A 24,821-nucleotide genomic window follows, 5' to 3' on the forward strand; every position below is an offset into this window, starting at 1 on the left:
CATGATTACTTGTACACTACACGCACCTAGCTTTCTATACTCTACCTAGGCACTTTCCTTCTCTTTCATGGTGCAGTATGCTGACTTACTAATGATGACACGTGTCATTAACCACCCTGTCCCTTGTACGTTTCGCGTGAAAACCAATAAAACAGATTTGTGAAAAGAAATCCCTGCTAAGTCTCTGTTTGGGTCTGAGTGATGCCTGTATTTACACTGGCCTGTGGAGGTGTAGATCAGACCTCTGGTGGAGGCTCTCCTGCCTATTTATTTATTTATTTAAGCTTGTATCGCGCGCAGCTACCCACAATGGGTTTCCCGGCGCCAGGGATAGACTGTAGAAGAAAAAGAGAATGTCACCTTGACTTGAGACCTCAGCCGACTATTGGTCACGCTTAGCTATGGAGAACCACTATCCATATCACCTCTGCCAAAAAGATAATATTGCACAGGTAACTATGCCTATAGATTCTCCAACTGCTGAGAATGTACCTCAGGAGGGCCTGCCACTCCCTCCACATTTAGGGACTTAGAATTTTCACAAACTCTAAATCAGTCAAAAGACCAAAAGGTCATAGTGTGCTTTTAAATGTTAAAGCATGGGGGGCGTGGCCAAGATGGCGGGGTGAACGGACGCTTCCTCCCGTAGCTCCTCCGGCCCAGCTCAGCTCGAGCCCCTTTTTCAGCGCTTCTCTCCCCCCGTTGCTGCTCAGCGGGCGAGAGGAGTGTGCCGGAGAACCTGGCGCGCACATTGATACCACTTTGACCCTCATCGCCTCGGGGGAAGCATTTCAAAAGTTTGGTCGAAGATCGGGATACGGAGAAGAGCCCGGGAGGCGGGCGAACGACTGTGCGATCCAGGCACCGCTGTCCAGGCGCCGCGGCTGGGCCTGGTGCTGAAAGCTGACGATCCGAAGGTGACCGGACTTGCCGAATACCGGAGAATAGCGGAGCCCTACGAGCGGTGTTTTGGTGACACGGAAGACTCTGGGTTTGAGTTCGCGCCCTGGCCCTCCGACTAGTGACTGCGACACTCTGCGCTGGGTGGCCCCGGCCGCTTGAACGACGACCGGAGGCCTCGACGCCGGGATCGGCCCACCTTGGCCCCCCGACGGTACTGTGTGACATTGGCTACGATCTTTCTTTGATCGCTATATCCCGGGGGTCGCCAACGGTGCCGCCGGCCCGGGTCGCTCGGTCGGGCCCCACCCTGCCGCCATCTTGTCCCTGAGGAGCTTGTGTTGGTGGCCTCCGTCTGCGCCTTGGGCTGGTGGGTGCTTGCCATCGCCTTCGCTACTGAACTAACTTCCTGCGGGATTTGCTGAGGAGAGACCCTGGCTTTGGCCCCCGGTCGCCATCCTGGCCGGGCATCGCGACTGGTAGTGCCCGGGCCGGGCCGCCATTTTGTCGCTTGTGACGCAGCACCCTTGCTTGCAGAGTGGCCTTCACATCTGGCGCACATGGGCGACTGGGCGACTCTGGGGCGGCCGGACTTGGGCCTCGTCCACTGCAGCGACCACGATGACTGGAAGGGGCGGCTCGAGAAGGGGAGACCGCACCCTGCCGGACATGCTTGGCAGGGCCCAGCAGTTGCGGGACAGAACACAGCCGTCGCCGGGATCCTCCCGGGCCTCAGCGGATGCGACTGGGGGCGAGCCACCAGTCACGAGGTCCTTTATGGAGGAATTATTTAGCTCTCTCAAGGAAGACTTCCAAACGTTGAAGAGAGAGGTGGCCAGCGAAGTCCGTGAGGTGCGCAGAGAGGTGGAGGGCCTCGGCGAACGAGTTGACACGGTAGAGACGGCGAGCCAGCGCCGAGATGAAGAGATTGTCCATCTCCAACAGGACGTTCTCCGTCTCCTGGAGCAATGTGTCGAGCTCCAGGCCCACTCTGAGGACCTCGAGAACAGGTCCAGGCGGAACAACATCCGGGTGCGAGGGGTCCCGTCCGCGGACGAGGGGACCGACTTGGTGGCCTATCTACAGGACTTGTTCCGTGAGGTCTTGGGGGAAGACGCAGACTTCCCTATCCGCATCGACAGAGCGCATAGGGTAGGTCGACAGCGCCAGTCATCGGCACCCCCCCCCCCCGACATTTTGGCGTTCTTGCCCGATTTTCCACTGAAAGAACGCATCATGGCGGAGGCCCGGAGGAAGCAACCTTTAACTTTCAGGGAGCGGCCTGTAGCGCTCTACCAAGACCTCTCCGCCATCACGCTGCAGAAGCGCAGGTCCTTCAGGATTGCCACTGACTTTCTACGCGAACACGAGACGCCCTACTCCTGGGGACACCCCTTCCGTCTGATCTTTAGATGGAATGGGGTGCTACACCAATTGCGCTCCCTCCAGGACATCTGTGGAGTACTGGGACTCACGGCCACGGAGGAAGACGGAGCTACGCCGTCGTGGAGGCGCTCAGAAAGACGGAGCCGGCGGAGGTCGACGAGGAGACAGTCACCAGCGACTGCGAGTCGCCCTGATTCCCCTACTATTAGGGCGGACATGGCAGATGCTTTGAGGGCAGCGGCCGAGAACTTAGCCGACTCCAATGTTGTGGCCTTGACGGCCTAAATTCACTCCGGGGGGAGAGATTCTTAGCTTCTGCGATGCTGGGTTTGGGGCCGGGGGTCGGGGAGGGGCGGTTGGAGGTGAGTGGCTGAACGTCCACTTTACTGCTTTCTACGGACTTGCCCGTTCAGGGGCTTGACTGAGACAATGGGGTGTTTGCTTTTGTTTTTGGCTAGTTGCCTTGAGTGTGTTTTGGGAGGGAGTAAGGGTTGTTTTGTTGTTGGGGGGGTCCCGTCCAATGTTGTCCAAGCCCACGCCTGGCCTGTCCTGGCCTTTCCCGCGCGCCTGCCCCATGCGCCCCGCCCGCAGATCCCTTGCCTGTTCATAGCGCCTCAGTTCCCCGGGAGGGATGCCGTTCTTAAAGGTAGTGACCCTTAATGTTAAAGGTCTGAATAACCCTGTGAAGCGAAGGGCCATTCTATCACTGCTGGAGGGATGCAGGCGGACATATGCCTTCTGCAGGAGACCCATTTGCTGCCCAGGGATTGTCACAGGCTGCGCTCTGCCAAGTTCCCCACTCAATTTTTCTCCTCAGCAGCGAACAAGACTGCGGGTGTAGCCATTCTTTTAGCTAGCTCCTTTAGAGGTGAGGTTCTATACAAGTATACCGAACAGAAGGGGAGGCTCCTAGCATATCGCATGCGACTAGGGGGAATAACTTTCACGGTTGGATCGGTCTATAGCCCGAATGATCACCAGGATAGTTTCTTAGACTCAGTGCTGGTGGATGTCACTGCCTCGCCCGATCGCCATGTTATCCTGGGAGGGGACCTTAACATTGTTTTCGACTCTGCTATGGACAGGTCGGCGCAACGCTTCCCGCAGACGGGGGAACTTCCCCGCGAGGTGAAGGATCGGATTGCAGAGATGGATTAGCACGACCTCTGGCGCTCTATGCACCCCGCTGATAGGGACTACTCTTATTTTTCCCATGCGCATCGCACGTACTCGTGGCTGGATTACCTCCTGGTGAGTGGACCGCTGTGCAGACCCTTGCTCATTGCACCATCAGGATTCAAGCAAACCGGGCCGAAGACGGCTGTAATGCCAGAAACCGGTCCCCGGGAGCTTGTTTCCTTCCCAGTGTAAGAATTGGCTTTTGTAGTTTGGTTTGCCCTGTTCCCATCATGCACTGGGACAGGAACAGACTAATTTGCATACAGCCAGGTTCTGAAACTGGGATGGTGCAGTGAGCTAAAAAACGGTGTTGGATCTAGCCCTGATCTCTTGACTGGGTGAGAGCTTTCTGCTTAATTCAGAGACTCTGATCCTCACCACCCCTTGTTGTAAATATTTTTGTCCACCCTAAGCGTGGAAGGGTATTCTCAGATGTGAGACCCTTGCTCATTGCACCATCAGGATTCAAGCAAACCGGGCCGAAGACGGCTGTAATGCCAGAAACCGGTCCCCGGGAGCTTGTTTCCTTCCCAGTGTAAGAATTGGCTTTTGTAGTTTGGTTTGCCCTGTTCCCATCATGCACTGGGACAGGAACAGACTAATTTGCATACAGCCAGGTTCTGAAACTGGGATGGTGCAGTGAGCTAAAAAACGGTGTTGGATCTAGCCCTGATCTCTTGACTGGGTGAGAGCTTTCTGCTTAATTCAGAGACTCTGATCCTCACCACCCCTTGTTGTAAATATTTTTGTCCACCCTAAGCGTGGAAGGGTATTCTCAGATGTGAGACCCTTGCTCATTGCACCATCAGGATTCAAGCAAACCGGGCAGAAGACGGCTGTAATGCCAGAAACCGGTCCCCGGGAGCTTGTTTCCTTCCCAGTGTAAGAATTGGCTTTTGTAGTTTGGTTTGCCCTGTTCCCATCATGCACTGGGACAGGAACAGACTAATTTGCATACAGCCAGGTTCTGAAACTGGGATGGTGCAGTGAGCTAAAAAACGGTGTTGGATCTAGCCCTGATCTCTTGACTGGGTGAGAGCTTTCTGCTTAATTCAGAGACTCTGATCCTCACCACCCCTTGTTGTAAATATTTTTGTCCACCCTAAGCGTGGAAGGGTATTCTCAGATGTGAGACCCTTGCTCATTGCACCATCAGGATTCAAGCAAACCGGGCCGAAGACGGCTGTAATGCCAGAAACCGGTCCCCGGGAGCTTGTTTCCTTCCCAGTGTAAGAATTGGCTTTTGTAGTTTGGTTTGCCCTGTTCCCATCATGCACTGGGACAGGAACAGACTAATTTGCATACAGCCAGGTTCTGAAACTGGGATGGTGCAGTGAGCTAAAAAACGGTGTTGGATCTAGCCCTGATCTCTTGACTGGGTGAGAGCTTTCTGCTTAATTCAGAGACTCTGATCCTCACCACCCCTTGTTGTAAATATTTTTGTCCACCCTAAGCGTGGAAGGGTATTCTCAGATGTGAGACCCTTGCTCATTGCACCATCAGGATTCAAGCAAACCGGGCCGAAGACGGCTGTAATGCCAGAAACCGGTCCCCGGGAGCTTGTTTCCTTCCCAGTGTAAGAATTGGCTTTTGTAGTTTGGTTTGCCCTGTTCCCATCATGCACTGGGACAGGAACAGACTAATTTGCATACAGCCAGGTTCTGAAACTGGGATGGTGCAGTGAGCTAAAAAACGGTGTTGGATCTAGCCCTGATCTCTTGACTGGGTGAGAGCTTTCTGCTTAATTCAGAGACTCTGATCCTCACCACCCCTTGTTGTAAATATTTTTGTCCACCCTAAGCGTGGAAGGGTATTCTCAGATGTGAGACCCTTGCTCATTGCACCATCAGGATTCAAGCAAACCGGGCCGAAGACGGCTGTAATGCCAGAAACCGGTCCCCGGGAGCTTGTTTCCTTCCCAGTGTAAGAATTGGCTTTTGTAGTTTGGTTTGCCCTGTTCCCATCATGCACTGGGACAGGAACAGACTAATTTGCATACAGCCAGGTTCTGAAACTGGGATGGTGCAGTGAGCTAAAAAACGGTGTTGGATCTAGCCCTGATCTCTTGACTGGGTGAGAGCTTTCTGCTTAATTCAGAGACTCTGATCCTCACCACCCCTTGTTGTAAATATTTTTGTCCACCCTAAGCGTGGAAGGGTATTCTCAGATGTGAGACCCTTGCTCATTGCACCATCAGGATTCAAGCAAACCGGGCCGAAGACGGCTGTAATGCCAGAAACCGGTCCCCGGGAGCTTGTTTCCTTCCCAGTGTAAGAATTGGCTTTTGTAGTTTGGTTTGCCCTGTTCCCATCATGCACTGGGACAGGAACAGACTAATTTGCATACAGCCAGGTTCTGAAACTGGGATGGTGCAGTGAGCTAAAAAACGGTGTTGGATCTAGCCCTGATCTCTTGACTGGGTGAGAGCTTTCTGCTTAATTCAGAGACTCTGATCCTCACCACCCCTTGTTGTAAATATATATATGTGCACCGCCGCCACGGCGGCGGAAATTGGAGTCCTATCCCTGTCTGACCATGCGCCAGTTTCCGGCGTTTTCAAATGGCCGGGACCCTCTCCCTCTCGAGGGATGTGGCGTCTTCGCGATACTCTTTTACATAAGAAGTCGGTTGTGAAGCGCTTAGGGGAGGTCATTCAGGATTATTTGACTCACAACGGCAACTCCGACACGTCTCAAGCAACGCAGTGGGCGGCTTTGAAAGCGGTCCTCCGGGGGGAATTTATCTCCATCTCCTCAGCCGAAAATAAGGAACGGCAGCGTAAAAGGGACGAACTGACCGCGCAGGTCAGGGAGCTTGAGCAGGTTCATCGCCGCACGGGGGCTCCGAGAGTTTGGAGGCAATTAAAAGCGCCGAGGACGCTCCTATCAGCACTGGATCTTGATAGGGCGGAGTATGCCGCTTTACGCCTGAAGCATGCCTTTTACTCAGGAGGGGACAAGTGCGGTAAGCTCCTGGCCCATCGGCTCCGGGTCGCACAACAGCGTAACGTCGTGAAGGAACTGGTGGGTGCGGACGGGGTTCTTGCTTCTGGTGACGCGGAGGTGGCGGAAACCTTTCGAGGCTTCTACGAAGGACTGTATGCTGGGGAGCCCTCCTCGCCGCGAGCAGCCGAGGACTATTTGGAGTCAGTGGCCCTCCCGGTGCTGGATTCCGCCCAGGCGGACCACCTGGAGAGGGACATCCATGTCGAAGAAGTCATCTCCGCTATAGCGCGACTGAAACATGGTAAGGCCCCGGGCCCAGATGGCTACACGGCTTTGTTTTATAAGACCTTTTGCACCGCTGTGGCCCCGATTCTGGCTCGACTGTTTAACTCCTTCTCCAAGCCTGGCGCTATCCCCCCGGATCTCCTTAACGCCACGATATCAGTCATCCCGAAACCCGGGAAGGACCGTGCCTTGTGCGGTTCGTACAGGCCTATTTCGCTTTTAAAGGTAGACCTCAAACTATATACAGGGATTCTAGCGTCCAGGCTTGGTCTACACCTACCGGGACTGGTGGAGGCGGACCAGGCTGGTTTCGTACCCGGCAGACAGACGGTGGACAACACCAAGAGAGTGACGCACGTACTAGAGAAGGCCTCGCGCGTCTCTGGGGAGCGGATGTTGCTATCAGTTGATGCGGAGAAGGCCTTCGACAGAGTTCATTAGCCGTACCTTGAGCTGGTTCTCAGGAAACTGGGTATCGGCGAGAAGTTCCGCACCATGGTCTTCAACTGTTATAAGAGTCCATCGGCGTCTGTGCGGGTCAATGGGTGTAGCTCCAGTAGTTTTGCCATCGAACGCGGTACGAGACAAGGTTGTCCCCTCTCGCCGCTTTTGTTCGCCCCCTACATGGAGCCCTTTGCTCAGAGGATTCGCGATAATCCAGACGCCATTGGGGTTAAGATGGGCCAATATGTCCACACGGTCAGCCTTTATGCGGATGATGTCCTGCTGACCCTAGACGACCCCAAGAGGTCCCTCCCGGCGTGCATCCAGGAACTGGATGCCTTTGCACGTGTGGCCGGCTTCAAAATGATGATGAGCAAGTCGGTGGCGTTGGATGTGTCACTGGCCGCGGAAACCAGGAGGGACCTTCAGCGCCTTTTTCCCATGCAGTGGTCCTCGTCTACGGTGCCATACCTGGGGATCCTGCTGGCGCCCACACTACCGGAGATGGTAACAGCCAATTACACTTCCCTTGGCAGGAAGATCAAGGAGGAACTTGGCCGCTGGAGCAAAGGCCTGCTGTCGTGGCTGGGTCGTGTTGCAGCGGTTAAGATGACGGTGCTGCCCCAGATTCTGTACCTCTTTCGCGCTCTACCTCTCCAGCCCCCTGTGGGTTGGATACAGAGGACGCAGGCTGACATCTCCCGCTTTGTTTGGCAAGGCCGTAAACCGCGGATGAAGAGGGTCCTCTCTACGCTTGCTCCGGAGGCGGGGGGCCTTGGTATCCCGGACCTCCGCAAATATTTTCAGGCGGCCCAACTGCGATACTTGGTGGAGTGGAGCAGGTGGGAATCCGACAAGCACTGGCTTTTTCAAGACCAGGCGGTGGCGGGTCGCACCCTTCAGGAGGTTCCGTTCTTGCGCCGCGCGCATCGCCCTGCTAATCTCTACGCTTCCTTTGTTACGCGGGTCCCCCTGCGGGTGTGGGATGTGGTTTGCGAGGCTTATGAGCTGACCACCTTCCCCTCGCCGTTCACGCCCATAGTGGGTAACCCGGACTTTGCCTGGAACCGGGAGCCTTTGCCCATTGGGTGAGCGCGGGCTGCAGGGCGCTTTTCCAGATCTACGGGCCGGAAGGCGTGCTTCCCTTCCAACAACTTCGACAGGAATACGGCCTGACAGAGGCGGACAGACTGCGCTATATGCAGGTCCGACACTGGGCTCTCCAGCCCCAGGTGCGCGACACCGCTGCTCGCCAAATTACATCATATGAGCGGTGGTTGGTGACCCGAACCTCAGGCGCCAAGTTGATTACCGACTTGTATAAATTCCTTCAGCCCCTGCCGTTCCACTATCATAACCCAGGGAGGGAGCGCTGGCACAGAGAATTGGGTAGGACACTTAGCCACAGGGAGTGGGACCAAATTGCATATCGGGCGAGGCACTCTGCATACCACACGGGTCTCACGGAGACCTTCACTAAGGTGTCTACTTACTGGTATTACACCCCGGAGAGACTATACGAAATGCGTAGACACACTGATAAGAGTTGCTGGCGGGGATGCGGACAGGAGGGTACCCTCTCACACATTCTTTGGGCTTGCCCGGTGTTGACTGCCTACTGGAAGGAGGTCTTGGACGAGGTAGATAGGCACTTTGAGATTGAGCTGCCGCGCTTCCCAGCGTATGTTTTGTTGGGCCTCCCTAATGATCTAATGTATCCGTTGAAGTCACGTAGGGGTAGACAGATTGCAATTGCGCTAGGCTCAGCGGTCCAGAACATTCTTATCCACTGGCGCACTTCCACTGTCCCCTCCATTACTGGTTGGCTGCATAGACTCTGGCAGGTGTTGGGTATGGAGAAGATGTCGCTTACGGTGGCTGGGGATGTAGATCAGTTTGAGGAGCTGTGGCAACCCTTCCTAGCGCTACTGTCCTCAGAATTCCGGGAACTCACCTGCCCGAGGTACCTTCGACTCCTTAGGCTGACGCCACCGGCGGCCCCGGTGGATTAGAGTGCACAGAAGACAAGATCTTGGGGGATGGGGTGTGGGCTGTTTGGGGCGGCCTCAGCTTTTCAGGACTGGATCCGAAGTGCCGCGGACCTTGTGGCCCCAGAGAAAATCACGAAGCCCAATAGAGTATCCCCCTCGGCCCCCTGGTACAATGAAGACCTTCGACTACATCGCCAACACTGTAGAAATCTAGAAAGGCGCTGGAGGAAGGTCTACTGCCCCATAGCCAGACAAACTTATAAGGATGCCCTTCAGATTTATAAAAAGGCAATCGTGGCCCGAAAAATTGATTTTTTCTCGGCACAAATCAAGACCGCTGCTAATTCGGCCAGAGAACTGTTCTCCGTTGTCAACACCTTGTCTTCCCCCCCTGTTGGGCCTGAAGTGGAGCCCTCACAGGTTTTTTGCAACGAATTAGCAGCCTTCTTCATCACAAAGGTTGCAGATATATATGCTTCTTTTGAAGACAATCCCAGAACTGAATGTAGAGGTGGTAGCGGGGAAGAACTATTGTCTCTCCACAACCATGACCATTTTTCCTGCTTTCTACCCGCCCCACATGAGGATGTGATTAAAATCATCTCTACTATTAAATCGGGCTCCCCACTGGATCCTTGTCCCCCATCTGTGATGTCAAAACTCACAGAAGTGATTTCTTGCCCTCTCATGGAGATCTGCAACATTGCATTTTCGACAGGTCAATTTCCAAGTATATGGAAGAACACTGTCATAAAACCCCTTCTGAAAAAATCTTCCTTAGATCCCTCAGCCGTTGCAAGCTACAGACCGATAGCGTGCCTGCCCTTTCCTGCCAAAGTATGCGAATACCTGATGAACCGACAGCTCTCAGAGTTCGTCGAGACTCACCATCTTCTCGACGATACGCAGTTTGGTTTTAGGAAAGGGCATGGAACAGAGACTGCCTTGATAAAGGCCTCTGACGAGATCAGGGTGATCATGGACCAGGGAGGGGCGGCTGTCCTTATCCTCTTGGATCTGTCAGCAGCTTTTGACACGGTCGACCATGCCATCCTAGTCGACCGTGTCACTGCTTTGGGGATTAACGGTCGTGCCAAGGATCTTATTTCATCTTTCCTGGCAAACCGTACCCAGACAGTAAAGTTGGGAGATTACTATTCCCCTATCTCTGCACTCCCTTGTGGAGTCCCACAAGGCTCCTCGCTAAGCCCTATGCTTTTTAATATCTATGTAGCGGACTTGGCGAGGATAATAAAGGCCTATGGGATACAGCTTACATCGTATGCAGACGATACCCAGCTGGTGCTGGGTATCCACAAGGACGGCCATACTGTAGCAGCCAACTCCCAGAAAGCCATGCTTGAGGTCAGTAGCTGGATGGCCCTGAACTGCCTTCGCCTTAACCCGGATAAGACCGAGATTATGACCTTCGGAAGACTCTCCCCTGAATGGTCTTATGGTTGGTGGCCAGAAAAGCTTGGCCCCCCACCTGTTCCAGTGGAAAAAACCCGAAATTTGGGAGTGATTTTTGACACTAAGTTGGTTTTCGACCTCCATACCAACAAGGTTGTGTCATCTTCTTTTTTCATTCTGAAAAAAATTAAGAAGTTGTTGCCTTACCTCCCGCCGTCAGCTGGGAAGACTCTGGTCTCCACCCTAGTCTTCTCCAGGATAGACTATGGGAATGCACTCTTCCTTCATACCCAGAAGCGTGTCACAACGAAGCTGCAATCTATTCAGAATGCGGCTGCTAGGATTCTTCTTAACATCCCTCGTCGCAAATCCACCACTCTTGGTATCCGTCAGCTTCACTGGCTGAGAGTCGAGAGCCGCGTCAAGTTTAAGGCCCTCTGCATTGCTTATAAGGCTGTACATGGCATGGGACCTAGGTTCTTGATTGAAGCCTTTCAACTGTATACTCCCAGCAGGCAGTTAAGATCGGCCAACATCAGTCTCCTCCCTGTGCCACGCACAAGATCGGTCACCTGGGGAGACAGGCGCTTTCTTGTGGCCACTCCAAAACTTTGGAACCTCCTGCCACTAGCCATCAAAACCGCCCCGAATCTGATGAGCTTTCGCAGGCTCTTGAAAACATGGTTGTTCAATCAGTAAGAGGATGGTTTGATGACAGACTCCAGTTGCTCTACAGCGCCGAGACACCTTCGGGTATTTGTTGCGCTATAAAAGTTGCGTAAATAAATAAATAAATCCTATTACAGGGCCACTGGACGGGGGAGTTGGGGTGTTTTCTTTCCTTTTCCTTCATTGGGGGTTGGGGGCTCGGGGGTACGGTGTTGTGCTTTGATGGATCATTGATGGCTATTTGCGCGTGGCTAAGGATGGGGTGTTGAGATGCACGAGAGGGTTATACAGATTGCTTAATGGCCTCACATTTGTTGCATTTTCCTTCTGGACCTCCGAACTGCTTTTGGCCGACACTCCTGCGATGCGCTTCCTTTTTGCCATACTGTATGTAACCTTAACCTCCTATTCCCCTTCCCCATGCCTTTTTTGTCTTAATAAAAAGGCTTTAAACCTAAATGTCAAAGCATGCAGAAATTAACTTTAGTGGGAACTGGGGAGCACTTACTGTTCCAGTGAATGGAAGACTCTAATTTGCGAATGTAGCGGAGTCCCAGGAGTAACAAGAATCTCCTTTGGAAATTTTAGGCAATTCTTAGAGCAATTCTTAGAGCTAAGGCTCAACCACTAAGACTAGACTTTGAGAGACCATATTCCAAGGGTTTTTTCGAATTGCCGATTGTTCACCTTATGAATCCCCGCAGACATCAGGATGGATCTTGAAACCTATTCCAGCATTTGTTCCTGTTTGCTGACCGGTAGCACCGTCCGGGACCGGGCCTTGTCAATGCTCCTGAGCAGAATACCATAGTGGTTCCGGCCAGTACCCCACTTCCAGGGATACTCGTTTTGGTTCCTTCCCCATCGCCTGTTGGAGAACCGTCCAGCAGTCCCTCTGCCTTGCAGCAGAATTTCAAGCTCTTGTTGAGGCCTCATTTAGCAATGCATGACCATGTTTTACTTGACGAGGATGATGATAAAGAGGAGACTGGCCATTTGTTGCCTCCTCTGGTGGGGGACTTAAAAGTAGAGGAATCCGTGGTAAGATGGAGTTTCCACTAGAAAGTGAATTTCTGAAGGTAAGTGGTTTGCTGGATACCGTTGCAAAGTGGGTTCCACCCATGCAATACCCTTAGATTCTTTGTGTGTGCCTAAGCATCTTTAGGACTTTTCGGTGAGTGGGCTGCACTACTTGAGTCTACTTGCGGTAAATTCATAGTAAAGGGACTGAGGATGCTGAGCGCCAATGTTCGCCTTTAAGACGAGGCTGCTGTTGCACTGCTGGGGTAAGAGGATGTGGGCTGGTTATACGTGAGCACACACGTTGAGGGCTGCATGAATGAGACTACTGTCTTGTGCAGTCTGGGATCTGTAAAAGAAGGGACCCTTCTGGATTGGTACTGACCTGGAGTAGGCCATATAGTGTGACTGAACATTCATAGTGTAGGTCTGTTGTGCTTACTTAAACTGTGTTACACGTGGTAAGTGAAATCTTCACTAAAGTACAGTTTGACTCCACGCAAGCCTACTGGGTCTAGCAAGGTATCAATTTAGGAATAAACTTGCATCTCGGGTGTAGATTTACAATCCCTAACAATTCTACACTACTTAAGACACTTTAAGAATGGTCATATTTCCCTGGCTCAGCTCATAATCTGATTACAGACCTTTGGAACCCCCTTACTGTGCCAAGGTAATAACTCTGCATCCCAGAAGGAGGATCAAAGTTCTCCCCATGCAATAGAATCAAGAAAGAATGCGGAGGAATGTGCATCTTTTAACTAACTTGTTGCATTACAATCTGCTCAGAGACTGCCCAAACCTGAAACAAATGAGAGCCAGACACCAGAGTTTGAGTTGAGCTGAGAAAGAATGTGGAGGAATGTGCATCTTTTAACTAACTTGTTGCATTACAATCTGCTCAGAGACTGCCCAAACCTGAAACAAATGAGAGCCAGACACCAGAGTTTGAGTTGAGCTGAGACTCTCAGGAAAGCTCTTTCCACAGGCAACATTAAGTCCCACATTGGGATGTCCCATAATACTGTGCAATAAAGTTGGGACAGGGGTGGAGTAATGATGTGGCATCCTAGAATACTCCAAGGGTGGCTGGTTGCTAGATCTTTCTCCCCACACTGAAAAACTCTTGCAGTAGGGAGAAACCGATGATAAGTTACTGGACCTGGCAGCAAATAAAGTGAAAGAATGCCCAGCTGGAAGGTGAAACACTTGATGTCACTGCAAGGCTGTGTTGGAGTACTATTACTTCACTTGACCCCCAGGACTAGGATGGATCACTCCAGAGCAAGTGACTTTGGCCCCTTAGGCCCCCGAGGCACAGTTGGGAGAATGGATCTGCTGGCCTTGGAGGGGTTCCCTTAGAACCTCTGTGGACTAGCCCTTGACTCCGCAAACGCACTTGTGCCATGTAAGAAGCCAGGAGCCCGTGGGACCTGGGGAGTGCGTCAGGGAGGGTGTTTTTGGACTCCATTTCCCTGCGGGGCTGTGAACCGCATTGAGCGCCACTGCGCTCCTAGAGTTGTAATGCACAGCCCCTGTTCCCCATAACCATGTCTCGGGGAAGCAGGGCACACATCCCTCTACCCCCAGCTTGCCAAGTAGCAGGATTCCTCCCTTTGAGCGGACCCTATTTTCCTGGGACACCTGTGGACCACACTGAGCACCACTGCACTCCTAGATTGGGGATATTTGGCCGACTTCCTGTACGCGTGTCTGGGAGGAGCAGGGTGCAGATCTCTACCCTCCCACACGACGTCAGGGTGCACGCCTGCGGGCAAGAGAACAAACATGCCGACTGCTTCAGCATAGCGTGTGTCAGCAGAAAGTGGTGCAAGCTAGGCCACGCAGACATGGGCTCCCCAGCTGCCCCGATTTCACCAACAGCTAGGTGCCCTTTAAAAGGGGTAGAGGTACACTCCCCAGAGTGCCTGGGGCTGTAGGACTGCCCACAGACTTGCATATTCCCCCTGTGGTTCCCCAAGGTGTGCAAGCTCACCACCAGCATGTATACCTGTAATGAGGCGGGGCGCAGGAGGTGCAGAGGCCACCTATAACCTTCCCCCAAAAGTTTCCCCAAGACTCCCAAGGGATTATATTTTTGCCCTCGGAAGAGATTTTTTGTTCAATTAAAAGATTTCCATGAGCCGGTATTTTTGTACGTGGGTTTGTTAGTACATTGAGCTCAGTGCATCGGTCTTAAAGCTGCAGTGGCAGCGAAGTGAAGTGAAAGAAAGTCTGGGACATGTCAATAAAGTCAATGGTTTATGGCCTGGAGTGGGATAGACCAGGCCCTTCTTAAACAGCACCTAATTGACACTTAGCCAGAAGAAGCCTCAGCCCCAGAATTGGCCTCCAGTGTCTCCAAAACGCATTTGCTAGACTAGTACATTATGAAACGGTCTCCAAAAACAGGAAGACCCCCTTGGTTCTCGGAGGCACAGAGGCTAGAGAAACAACACCATAGGAAACAAGATAGGCGCTGGCGCCTAGAGTATGATAAATCAGGAGAAACCCCTGTACAAGCTGGCACTAGTAAACTATAAACGCTTAATACTCCCAGAAAAAAGTAATTACTATACTAGGGAAATAGAAACTGCACAAGACTCAACGAAACAGCTGTTTCAGGTAGTTTCTAAGCTTAAAAGGCCAGCCGATAGCTCCGCTAAGTTGACATCCCACACACTCTGTGATTCGCAAGCCAGCGGTTTTCAGGATAAGGTGGGGCTAATTTATTCTAACTTCACGAGGTTGGCGGGAATCAGCTGATCGAAGATAGCAAGTGTAGGGATAGTGCCACCCTCATGGAATTTGGGCCAGTCTCACTGATCTGGTTAAGACCGTCAAATCAGGTTTGCCGTTTGACCCCTGCTCCCCTTCAGTCCTGAAACAGTTTCCTGACCTTATAGGTACCGATCTGGCTATCATCTGTAACTCTATGTTCAGTTCTGACATCTATCCTTCCCTATGGAAAAAGGCCTCTATTTTGCCGCTGTTAAAAAAACCCAAAAAAAAACCAACCTTGATCCAGGAGAGACCAAAAAGTAGCGACCTATTGCGCGTCTCCCTTCACTAGCTAAACTCTTTGAAAAGATTATGATTAATCAGCTGGCTCAATTTAATGAGGAGAATAAGCTGCTGAATGATACAGTTCGGCTTTCTGAAAGGCCATAGCCGAGAAACTGCGCTTATTAAAGCGTCTGATGAAATCCGGTTTGTGCTGGACAAAGGAGGGGCTGCAGCACTGGTGCTACTGGATCTTTTGGCAGCATTTGACACGGTTGATCATGCCACACTGATCAATTGTGTCTCAGCCTTAGACATTGAACATAAGGCTAAAGCCCTTTTGTCCTCATTTCTTTCCAATCGCACCCAGCTAGTTAGTTTGGGAAACTTCAACTCACCTGTTTTTTCACTCCCATGCTGGTTCCGCAAGGATCGTCGCTAAGTCCGACTTTGTTTAATATCTACATCACGTACTTCGCACGAGTAATTAAATCATTTGGGATGGGTCTCGCGTCCTATGCGGATGACACTCAATTGGTGCTCGCCGAGCATAAAAATGGAGATGTGATTTCAGCCAGCTTTCATGACGGTCTGTTGGCCAACAGTACCTGAATGTCAAACCACTGTCTTAAACTAAACTCTGCTAAAACAGAAGTAATGTTTTTTGAAAATCTCTCCCTAGGATGGTCTCCAGCCTAGTGGCCAGCACTCTGGGATCTCCCCCAGTTCCTGAAAAAAACAGGAACTTGGGTGTCATTTTTGACAAAAGACTATCTTTCGTGCATCATGCTAACGCAGTGGTCTCTTCATCCTTCTATGTTTTAAGGATGATAAAGAAACTGCTACCTTTTGTCCTGGCGAGTACCGGAAAAAAGTTAATTGGTGCTCTGGTCATGTCTAAGGTTGACTACTGCAATGGCCTAATTAATGCCAAGGAAAGGGTTCTGGGTAAATTGCAGTTGGTTCAGAGTGCAGCGGCTAGGATACTGTCAGGTACCCCCAAGTTTAAGTCCATCTCTAAGGTGGTTCGACAACTCCATTGGCTGCCCCTAAGAAGCAAAACAAAATTTAAAGCTCTGTAGTTCCTACAAAGCAATTCATAATGCAGGACCGGAATATTTGAAGAAAGCCTTGCTAGCTTAGACACCTATGAGATCCCTCCGTTCAGCAGACGCTAAACCTATGGTTGTCCCTAAAACCACGAGAGTCAATTGGGGTGACGGAAGCTTCGTAGTTTCCACAGTTTGACTGTGGAACTCTTTCCTTGCAGATTAAGGCTCGTCCCATGCTGCTATCCTTTAGAAAACAAAAACATGGCTCTTCAAGCAATAGGCTATTCACCAGCTATTGCATACCCTTTCAGCACATAGCGCCGAGAGACCTATGGGTATTTGTGCGCTTTACAAGTTTCCAAAATAAAAACAATAATGAAATGAAAAAATTAATTTACACTACTGGTGGTTGACAATGCAAGATTTTACAGTATAATAAATGCTGTTGAATGCTGGCACTAGCCCACTTGACTTCAGAAGTGGGTTCTAACATTTATTGCGTATTGGTAATGTCTCCATTAATTTTAGTGGGGTTGCACTGGTGAATTGTAACAGGTTGCTGCTCATACTCATGTGGTGACAGAGGGACCTCCTCCAGTAATATGACCGATACCCATTTGAGGGTTTGGTACACACATTTGTCACGTCAGTGGAGAAGATGTGGCAGTGCTTCCTAGAAAGAGCCTGCTAACAGTCCTACACTTTGACTTTGTGGGAGAGGAGAGGAGAGGAGTGGTGTTTGAGGGAGCTCAATGACCTGACAATGGGATTACTTCTCAATTAAAACAGGAAAGATTATTTGTGGGATTGTTTCCAAAACATTCGAAAAAAATGTCCGTTCAATCTTGGATCGCAGGGGCTTAGAGTGGGGTTTGTGTGTATGTGTGTTTTGTGTTGGTATTTCTACAGAGCGTTCTCTGCTGTGGCACACTGAAGCAGTGTTCATAGCAAACAAACAAGACATATGACCTTGGTTGGAGGAAGGAGAGAATGATTTCAAATAGTTTACAAAAGTGAAAGGGTGAGGGGGCAGGGCCCCCCTCCCTCTGCAAAGCCAGACACCTGAGGAGCAGGGAGGGTACTTGTTGCTGGTGGAGGACTTGATTCTTGAACAGCTGGAATAAAATTATGCCTCGCCAAGTCTAGTAAATAATTCCTCACCACAAAATAATAATGAAATCTTTACTACTGATATTTTTACATTTGGGAAAAGAAAATAGTCACCAGCACAAGACTATTTTTCAGATTTCGTGTGAATGGCCTGAAGCCAATTATGACAGGTTTTGATTGGAGTTTAACAATCGCCCCATGCTTTTGACCAAATTGTTAATCCGTTGTCCCACGTAGGTATTGTTGAGTTTGAGGCAGTAACCAGAGCGACATTGGAGAGATTAGGACCAGTAGACCTAAAGATCAGCACATGGATGTGAGATATATTGACAGTAGATGGATCTAGTAGATGTACATTGAACCTCAACCTCTTCTTGAGTCTTGAAAACATTTGAAGAGCATGACTAGTGTTGGCACAGTGGGGCTATTGGCATCAAGCGTCCACATGTTTATTTTCATTTTTAGTGTTTTCTGTAGCGCGGACAAGACCCTGAACAGGGTATCGGAGCGCTTTACGGTACAGAGCAAAGAATTCTAGACAGTTTAGTAGGATGAAAGCATACTAAGTAAAAATAGGTTGTTCAGTTCAGTGCATTAGGACATGTTCAACTACAAACAAGTCATATTCAGAGAGGCTGTCCTCACAAGGTATCATAGAGGCGAGTTTAGTATAGCGGATAGATTCATAGCAAGCAAAAATGTCATCGAAAGTAGAGCTTCCGCCAGGAGTCAGATCTTGAGATAGCCAAAATAGGGAGAGTCACTCCTCGAGAAGAGCAAGTCGAAAGGTTATTTGTTGAAGTTTATAGAGCCAAAGTGAGTAAGGACTGCTGAGGATTTAAGGGAGGAATTTGCTCATCAGAAATGACTTTGCTTCCTTTTTATTAAATACTGTCGTTGATGAGATTCTTCTGATGCTCAGAGGGAGTGAGTTCCAGATTCTTGGTGCAGCTCCAAAGAATGCTCTATCACATGTTTTTTTCCTTGCTGAAGAAGGAAGGTTTCAGAAGATTGCCGGAGCTCCTAGAGAGTCTGCTTCATCCAGATATCATACGTTTCTGGGCTAGATTGTGGGGAGTTTTGATGTGTAAAGCTTTGTGTGATGCAGGCCATCTTTAGTTGTATTCCCGCTTCGTAAGGAAACCAGTTGAGTGCTTTCAGATGTGGTGTGATGTGGTCAAATTTTCTAGATCCTGTTGAGAGTCTTGCGGCTGCGGTGAAACAGGCTTTTGAAGGGGCTCTTGAGATCTTGGGAAGACCTGATAAAGTTGTACAACCGTATTCCAACATCGAGATGACTAATGCCTGAACTGCGGTTTTGAGGTCCGGATTTCCGATGAACGGTTTAATTTTTTTTTAGATAGCTGAGGTGAAAGCGGGCATTTTTAGTCAACATGTTGATGTGTGTTTGCATATTTAGGTTCTTATCCAGCGTAATTCCAAGAGATTTGGTGGAGTCCACTACGAATGGGGTACAATTTAGTGCAGTGATTAGCTTTATCCAATCCTTTATCACTAAAGAGATTTTTGGGGGGGTATGTGTGAGACTATTGTGATGAATCCCATATGCCCGAAACCCGCAGATATTTTCCTTCATCAGCAATGGTTGATTCTTGACCATCCCTTGCCCCATAATCCCTGCTCAGGACATGTTCTTTGCGAAGAGATATATTGCTATGTTGGCTAGTGAGTACTGCCTCAGTCTTGAAGCTCATTTGGGTGACTTCAACAAGTGGCATTTTGTGGAATAATTCTGCATTCGGAATGTGAGGATATATGACAAGGAGTGGAGAATTTGAAGGATGGGAGAGCAGTGTTTGGGAAACAGTGAAGATGAGCAAGGGAAGACACCATCGTCTTGATGGGGTAATATGTGGACAACGGCCATGCCCTGGGGTATTGCAGTAATCTGTGCCCCAGATCACGCATGAGGGTCTGTGACCACTGAGGATGTATTTCTGGCCAATTTTGAATTAGGTTACTGAGTATTTTGGCTGCCACTGTAGTGTTGTTTTTATGTTTTTCCAAATTAATACAACTATTAAAAACGATACAAAATCTGCCTAAAGAACCAATGCAAATAAATTAAATTGAGAATAAAAACATGTTAGTAGAACCTAGGTAACATGAGGAAACTTTCAAATCAATGCCACAATATAAAACAACTCGCAAAGGCACGCAGTCCTTTGTACCCGAACAATCTCCATTGCAAAGGTGGGCAAACTGAATATCTCAGTCTTGAGATTTCAAAGTGAAAAATATATGTTGAGGTGGGATAGGTCAGTTGCCCAAACCATGCAGAAAAGATCTCAATGTAACCCACACATCTTCGTGTTCAATAGCATCAGTCCTGAATAAGCTTTTTATCTTCTTTTGGTTGATAAAATGATGACCATTTAGCATAGTCATAACTTCATAATGCAAGCTTGTGTCTGACATTTCCGCTTTTGACTTGTAAAACGGGAAGTCATCTAAGATTCCAAGTGTTGAAGAAGCAAATAAAATATTCTTTTTAGTAAAAAACAATCTATGGACTTTTATGTTCTAGGTTTCTGTCGACGTTGAGGTTGACACTTCCCCCTTCAGGGACCATTGTTTCCTATCTTAATCCAATTCAAGGTCTTGCATAAAATGTATCTGATTAGTGTCAAAATGGGTGAAATTCACACTACCACTTGTCTGAGATGCAATCAAACTGAAGCTTCCTTTTACCATATAACATGGCCTGTCCTAAGACCCAAAGCTATTGGTTCACATTCCTGAAAGAGCTGAGCGACGTACAACCCACAATTTGTATTACTTGGTGGGACATGTATCTCCCCCCCTAAACAACTATTGTTCTGCTAATCGGAACTGGTGGTGGCAAAAAAGGATATTACACAACTATGGGAGTCATCGGTGTCACCCACACAAGAAAAAAATGACTCACAAGAATAGATGTCTGTATGGGAGCTGAAAAACTAGAACATCTAGGTAGAGGATGCCCCATTAAATTTGAGAAAGTTTAGGGAGAGACAATGTAATGAATTTTATGGCCTGGACTCCGAACATTCTTGCACCCCCACAAGCCGGGAACTGGACAATGAGAAACAGCAGTCGGAGTGTGGTGCAATGCGTGAGGTGCACAGGTGACAGTGAGTCAAAGGGAGACCAATGGTTTGCTGTTGACAATTCAGGTGGACCCAAAAGACTGCCTCACTAACTATATCATAAAATGTACTCCATGATTGCACACCAAAATGTCATGCATGATCATATAATGCATCTTGTAATATGCTCACTGTTGGTATTTACAAAATCCAAATAAAACAGCAGCTGGTTAAAAAAGAAAAAGTATGCGGAAGCTGTGCTATCGCTTAATGCACTTTCTCTTTTTCTTGTCCTTGCATTAGGGAGTCATTGACTTGGAGACATTGGGAAAGAAGGGCTACAGTGTCCCCAAAGCTGGAACAATCCAAGTGGTAAGCTGTGTGCATGTCTACACAAGTAAAGTAGGTTGTGATGTTTCTATCCCAAGTTATTTTATGTGAAGTGAATGAGTGCTACCGTGGATTCAAAGGAACACTAGTAGTTCTGATCAGTAACAGTAGATTCACAAGTGACGCTATTGGAGATTCACATATTGTGAATATTGTGCCATCAGTGTTTGGGTCCAGAAATTACATTTTTTCTTATCCTATGTGTGGGCATTTAAAGTAGGAATGTCTAGGATGAGCCTTGACATTTCCACATTGCACCTCAAACAAGTTACAGCTTTATACTTATTTATTTCTACTGTCTGCTTTGAATGCGAGCTGGTGATGGGATCCATATTAAGATACTATTTCCAGACAGATACAATGTAAAGAGAACAAATCAAGAACTGCAGAGCAGCTAATTCAACACAACTCTCCCTTAGCAGCAGTTTCATATCGTATGAGAATGAATCATCACCACAACTAGTTTCATCACTTAAACCAGAAATGGTGTCAAGACGCGGAGAGGTTTCTGCTGAACTGCAGTAGAAGGCCTTGAAGACCAGCAGAGACTTTGAAGCCCAAACCGAGGAAGTCACTTTAAATATAACTAGATTTAGATGTTGTTAAAGGAGAAGAATATTTCCAAAATACATAAAGGAAACCTCAAAGAAGACTGTTCATTGATAATTTTTATAATAAAACACCCTCCTGAGCCTACAGAGGAACCACGTACACCAATTTCTCTGTAACGGTTTGGAAATATTCTAAAAATAGTAGTTGGATGACTCCCATGTTATTGGTTGCGGCCTCGAGCCACAATGAAGTTCGTCACCATCAGTCTTAAAAGACTTTACTTGGCCTGGAACTGAATTAAGTGTGGTTCACAACAAGGAGATTTTAAGTCCTGCGAGGGTTTGCTCCTCAACTTCAATACATAACACAAGAAAAAGAACACTCTGGTCTAAGAGTTACAAGCACTTTCCAGGGGAGTGATCCAGCGAACAATGGAAAATCCCTTTATCAGGACGAAATCCCTCACCCACCAGATGTGGCATGCTACATCACTGGGATTCTCCTCGTGCCGTGATGCCTAGTCCCAGGATGGGCTACAACCCCCTCACTGAGAGGGAGGAGCTCAGGGATGTTTTGTGTCTAAAGGAAGGTACTCTAAATACCATAATGACGACTTGGAGGTTCGATGAGGAGCGCAGCATAAAGTAAAGAATGTGAGTACGTGTGAAGGAGTTATAGCTAGCTCCCGGGTACGTAATGTATCTTTTTTAGAACGTCGTTGGGCTAGGATTAGAAACAGGGCACTGGCAGGGAAAACATATACCTGCAGTTAGTGACAATTTGATTTTCTGTCATTTGTGTCACTTTACATTTCATTGTCTCACAAATACATAGAGTATTGAGCAGCAGCACCCATTGGTCCTGACGAAAGCCACATCATCTCAGGCTAAAACAAGTTTACCACCCTCATCACTAACTGCAGGTATATTTTTCCCTGCCTGTGCCCTGTTTTTAATCCTAGCCCAGGGACGCCACTCCAGTCTACGTCACTCCACTGTATGCTACTCCAATCTACACCACTCCAGTGCATGGAACTCCACTCTGCCACTTCATTCTACACTTCGATTAGACCCCCACTTTAATGTATGCCACTCCACTGTATGCTATTACACTGTACCCCTCACCACTGTTCGCCACTGCATTTGTCACCACTCCATTATACGCCACTCCACTGTAAGCTATTCCACTGTGCACTATTACACTCTAAGCAACTCCAGTGTACAGTACTCTACTTTGCGCTTCTCCACTCTTCTATTAGACTGTACACAACTCCACTCTTCGCCAGTCCACTTTACGCTCATACACTGTATGCAGCTACACTCTACGTCTCTTCAGTGTTCGCCACTCCACTGTATGCAACTCCGCTACACGCTACTCCAGTATATGCCATTCGACTCTGCCATTTCACTGTATGCCACTAGACTGTATGCCACTACACTCTTCTATTCCACTCTGCGCCACTCCACTCAATGCTATTCCACTGTACGTCACTGCATTCTACGCTGTTACACTGTTTGTGACTGCAATCTTTTGCCCCTTTACTGTATGGTATTCCACTTCATCCCACTCCACTGTATGCTATCACACTCTAACTCACCCCACAATACCCCACTCAAGTCTAAACTTCTTCATTGTACAGCACTCCACTGTATGATACTACACTATATGCTATTAGGCTTTACACCACTCTACTGTACGCTACTACACTTTATGCTACTACTACCACTGCACAACACTCCAATCTATGGTACTCCACGCTATTCCACTTTGTCACTCTACTGTACGCTACCTCACTTTATACCATTGCAGTGTACTCTACTCCCCTCTATATAACTCCATTCTACAAGACTCTATTCCACTCTACTTTGTCCCCTTACACTCCACTGTCCAAATGTGCACTCACCTCTATGCCCACACACTCTATTGTACAACAATCTACAACAGTTTCCAATATTGTATGAAACAGCACTCCACTCTACTGTATGAGACACCACTCCAATATATAACCCATTTCCTCAACTGTATCCCACCCTACTCAAACCCACTGTATCCTACTCCACACTACGCCACTCCATTCTATTCCACTCTGCCTCTCCTCTCTTCTACACTCCACTCAACACTATTCCACTGTATGCTATTCCACTACAGTGTACGCCATTCAGCTCTACGTCACTCAGCTCTATGCCACTCCATTGTAAGACACTCTCCACCACTTTATATGTACAAGACTTTACCTTACTCTACAGCCCGGTGGGGGGCGGCGCAGCCCTTCCCCATTATTATTTTTTTTTTTTTACAATTTTTTTAAAAGACAGCAAGAAATATGGAAATAGCACCCATCAAGGAAATGTTTTTTTAAACAGTCTCTAATGTCCTCAAATGAGTCAAGAAATCAGTCTCCTAAAACACAGGTCCGGACTTGAATGGTACTTGTTTTTCAATTCTTTATTATGATGATCCACAACAGATTAAAAATCCAGAATTACATGCGATTTTTTCTGTTAGCCAACACGTTTCGTCTCATGAATGAGACTTCTTCAGGGCTCATAGAGCTGTCTTTGTCAATAATAGTGCAAACAATGGTAGTTCCTTTATCATAGTAGATTGTTAGATATTCTGTCAGTCATATTCTGTGTCTTGTGTCAACAAAGAAGGCATGGTAGCCAGGAACGTGACGAGCATCAATCAGGTGCCGCTCAATCATTGATGCTCGTCACGTCTACTATGATAAAGGAACTACCATTGTTTGCACTATTATTGACAAAGACAACTCTATGAGCCCTGAAGAAGTCTCATTCATGAGACGAAACGCGTTGGCTAAAAGAAAAAATCGCATGTAATTCTGGATTTTTAATCTGTTGTGGATCATCATAATAAAGAATTGAAAAAGAAGTACCATTCAAGTCCGGACCTGTGTGTGCAGGTTGTTCTTGCCTCAACCCAAGTACGTAATTTTTTTAAAAAAAGATTCAGAGTCCCGGAGGATGGAGTGCCGCTCGACAAACCCCTCTTCTCCCCCGACCCCCCCCCATTTAGTTTATATATATTTTTTTTAATGCCGGTCCCAGGTGCTGAAATTGGCCTTGGAAGGGGGGGGAGGGGTGGGGGTAGAGTACCTCCACCTATTCAAAATAGGCTTGGACCCGGGGGATGGGGTCCTTAGGGCCAAAATCAAGGGGGGCCATGCAGCCGCTCTCTGTGAATAAATAAAAAGTTGTCACCTTTTCGCCACCTTGCAAATGCGCCTCCTTGCGCTCTGTTGGTTAAGGGGACGAATCCTCTCTACACAGCTCCACTGTTTCACACTCTTCGGTACTCTATGCAACTCTACTCTATGCTACTCTACTCCAGTCTATTTCACTTTCCAGTACTATACGCAACCCCGCTACTCTG

At 48.6% G+C, this 24,821-nt stretch overlaps 1 protein-coding gene across 4 annotated transcripts in view; it reads left to right on the top strand.

Annotated features, from left to right (window-relative positions):
• Positions 1-24,821, top strand: part of ATOSB (atos homolog B) — a 373,752-nt gene that overhangs the window by 316,494 nt on the left and 32,437 nt on the right. For all 4 annotated transcript variants that reach the window (XM_086960246.1, XM_086960245.1, XM_086960248.1 and 1 more), the window contains one exon: positions 20,790-20,858. In XM_086960246.1, the coding sequence (XP_086816372.1) occupies positions 20,790-20,858 (69 nt within the window). The remainder of the gene's footprint in view (positions 1-20,789; positions 20,859-24,821) is intronic.

This window comes from Lissotriton vulgaris, chromosome 3_1, assembly GCF_964263255.1.
Source record: "Lissotriton vulgaris chromosome 3_1, aLisVul1.2, whole genome shotgun sequence".
In the NCBI taxonomy this organism is placed as follows: Eukaryota; Metazoa; Chordata; class Amphibia; order Caudata; family Salamandridae; genus Lissotriton; species Lissotriton vulgaris.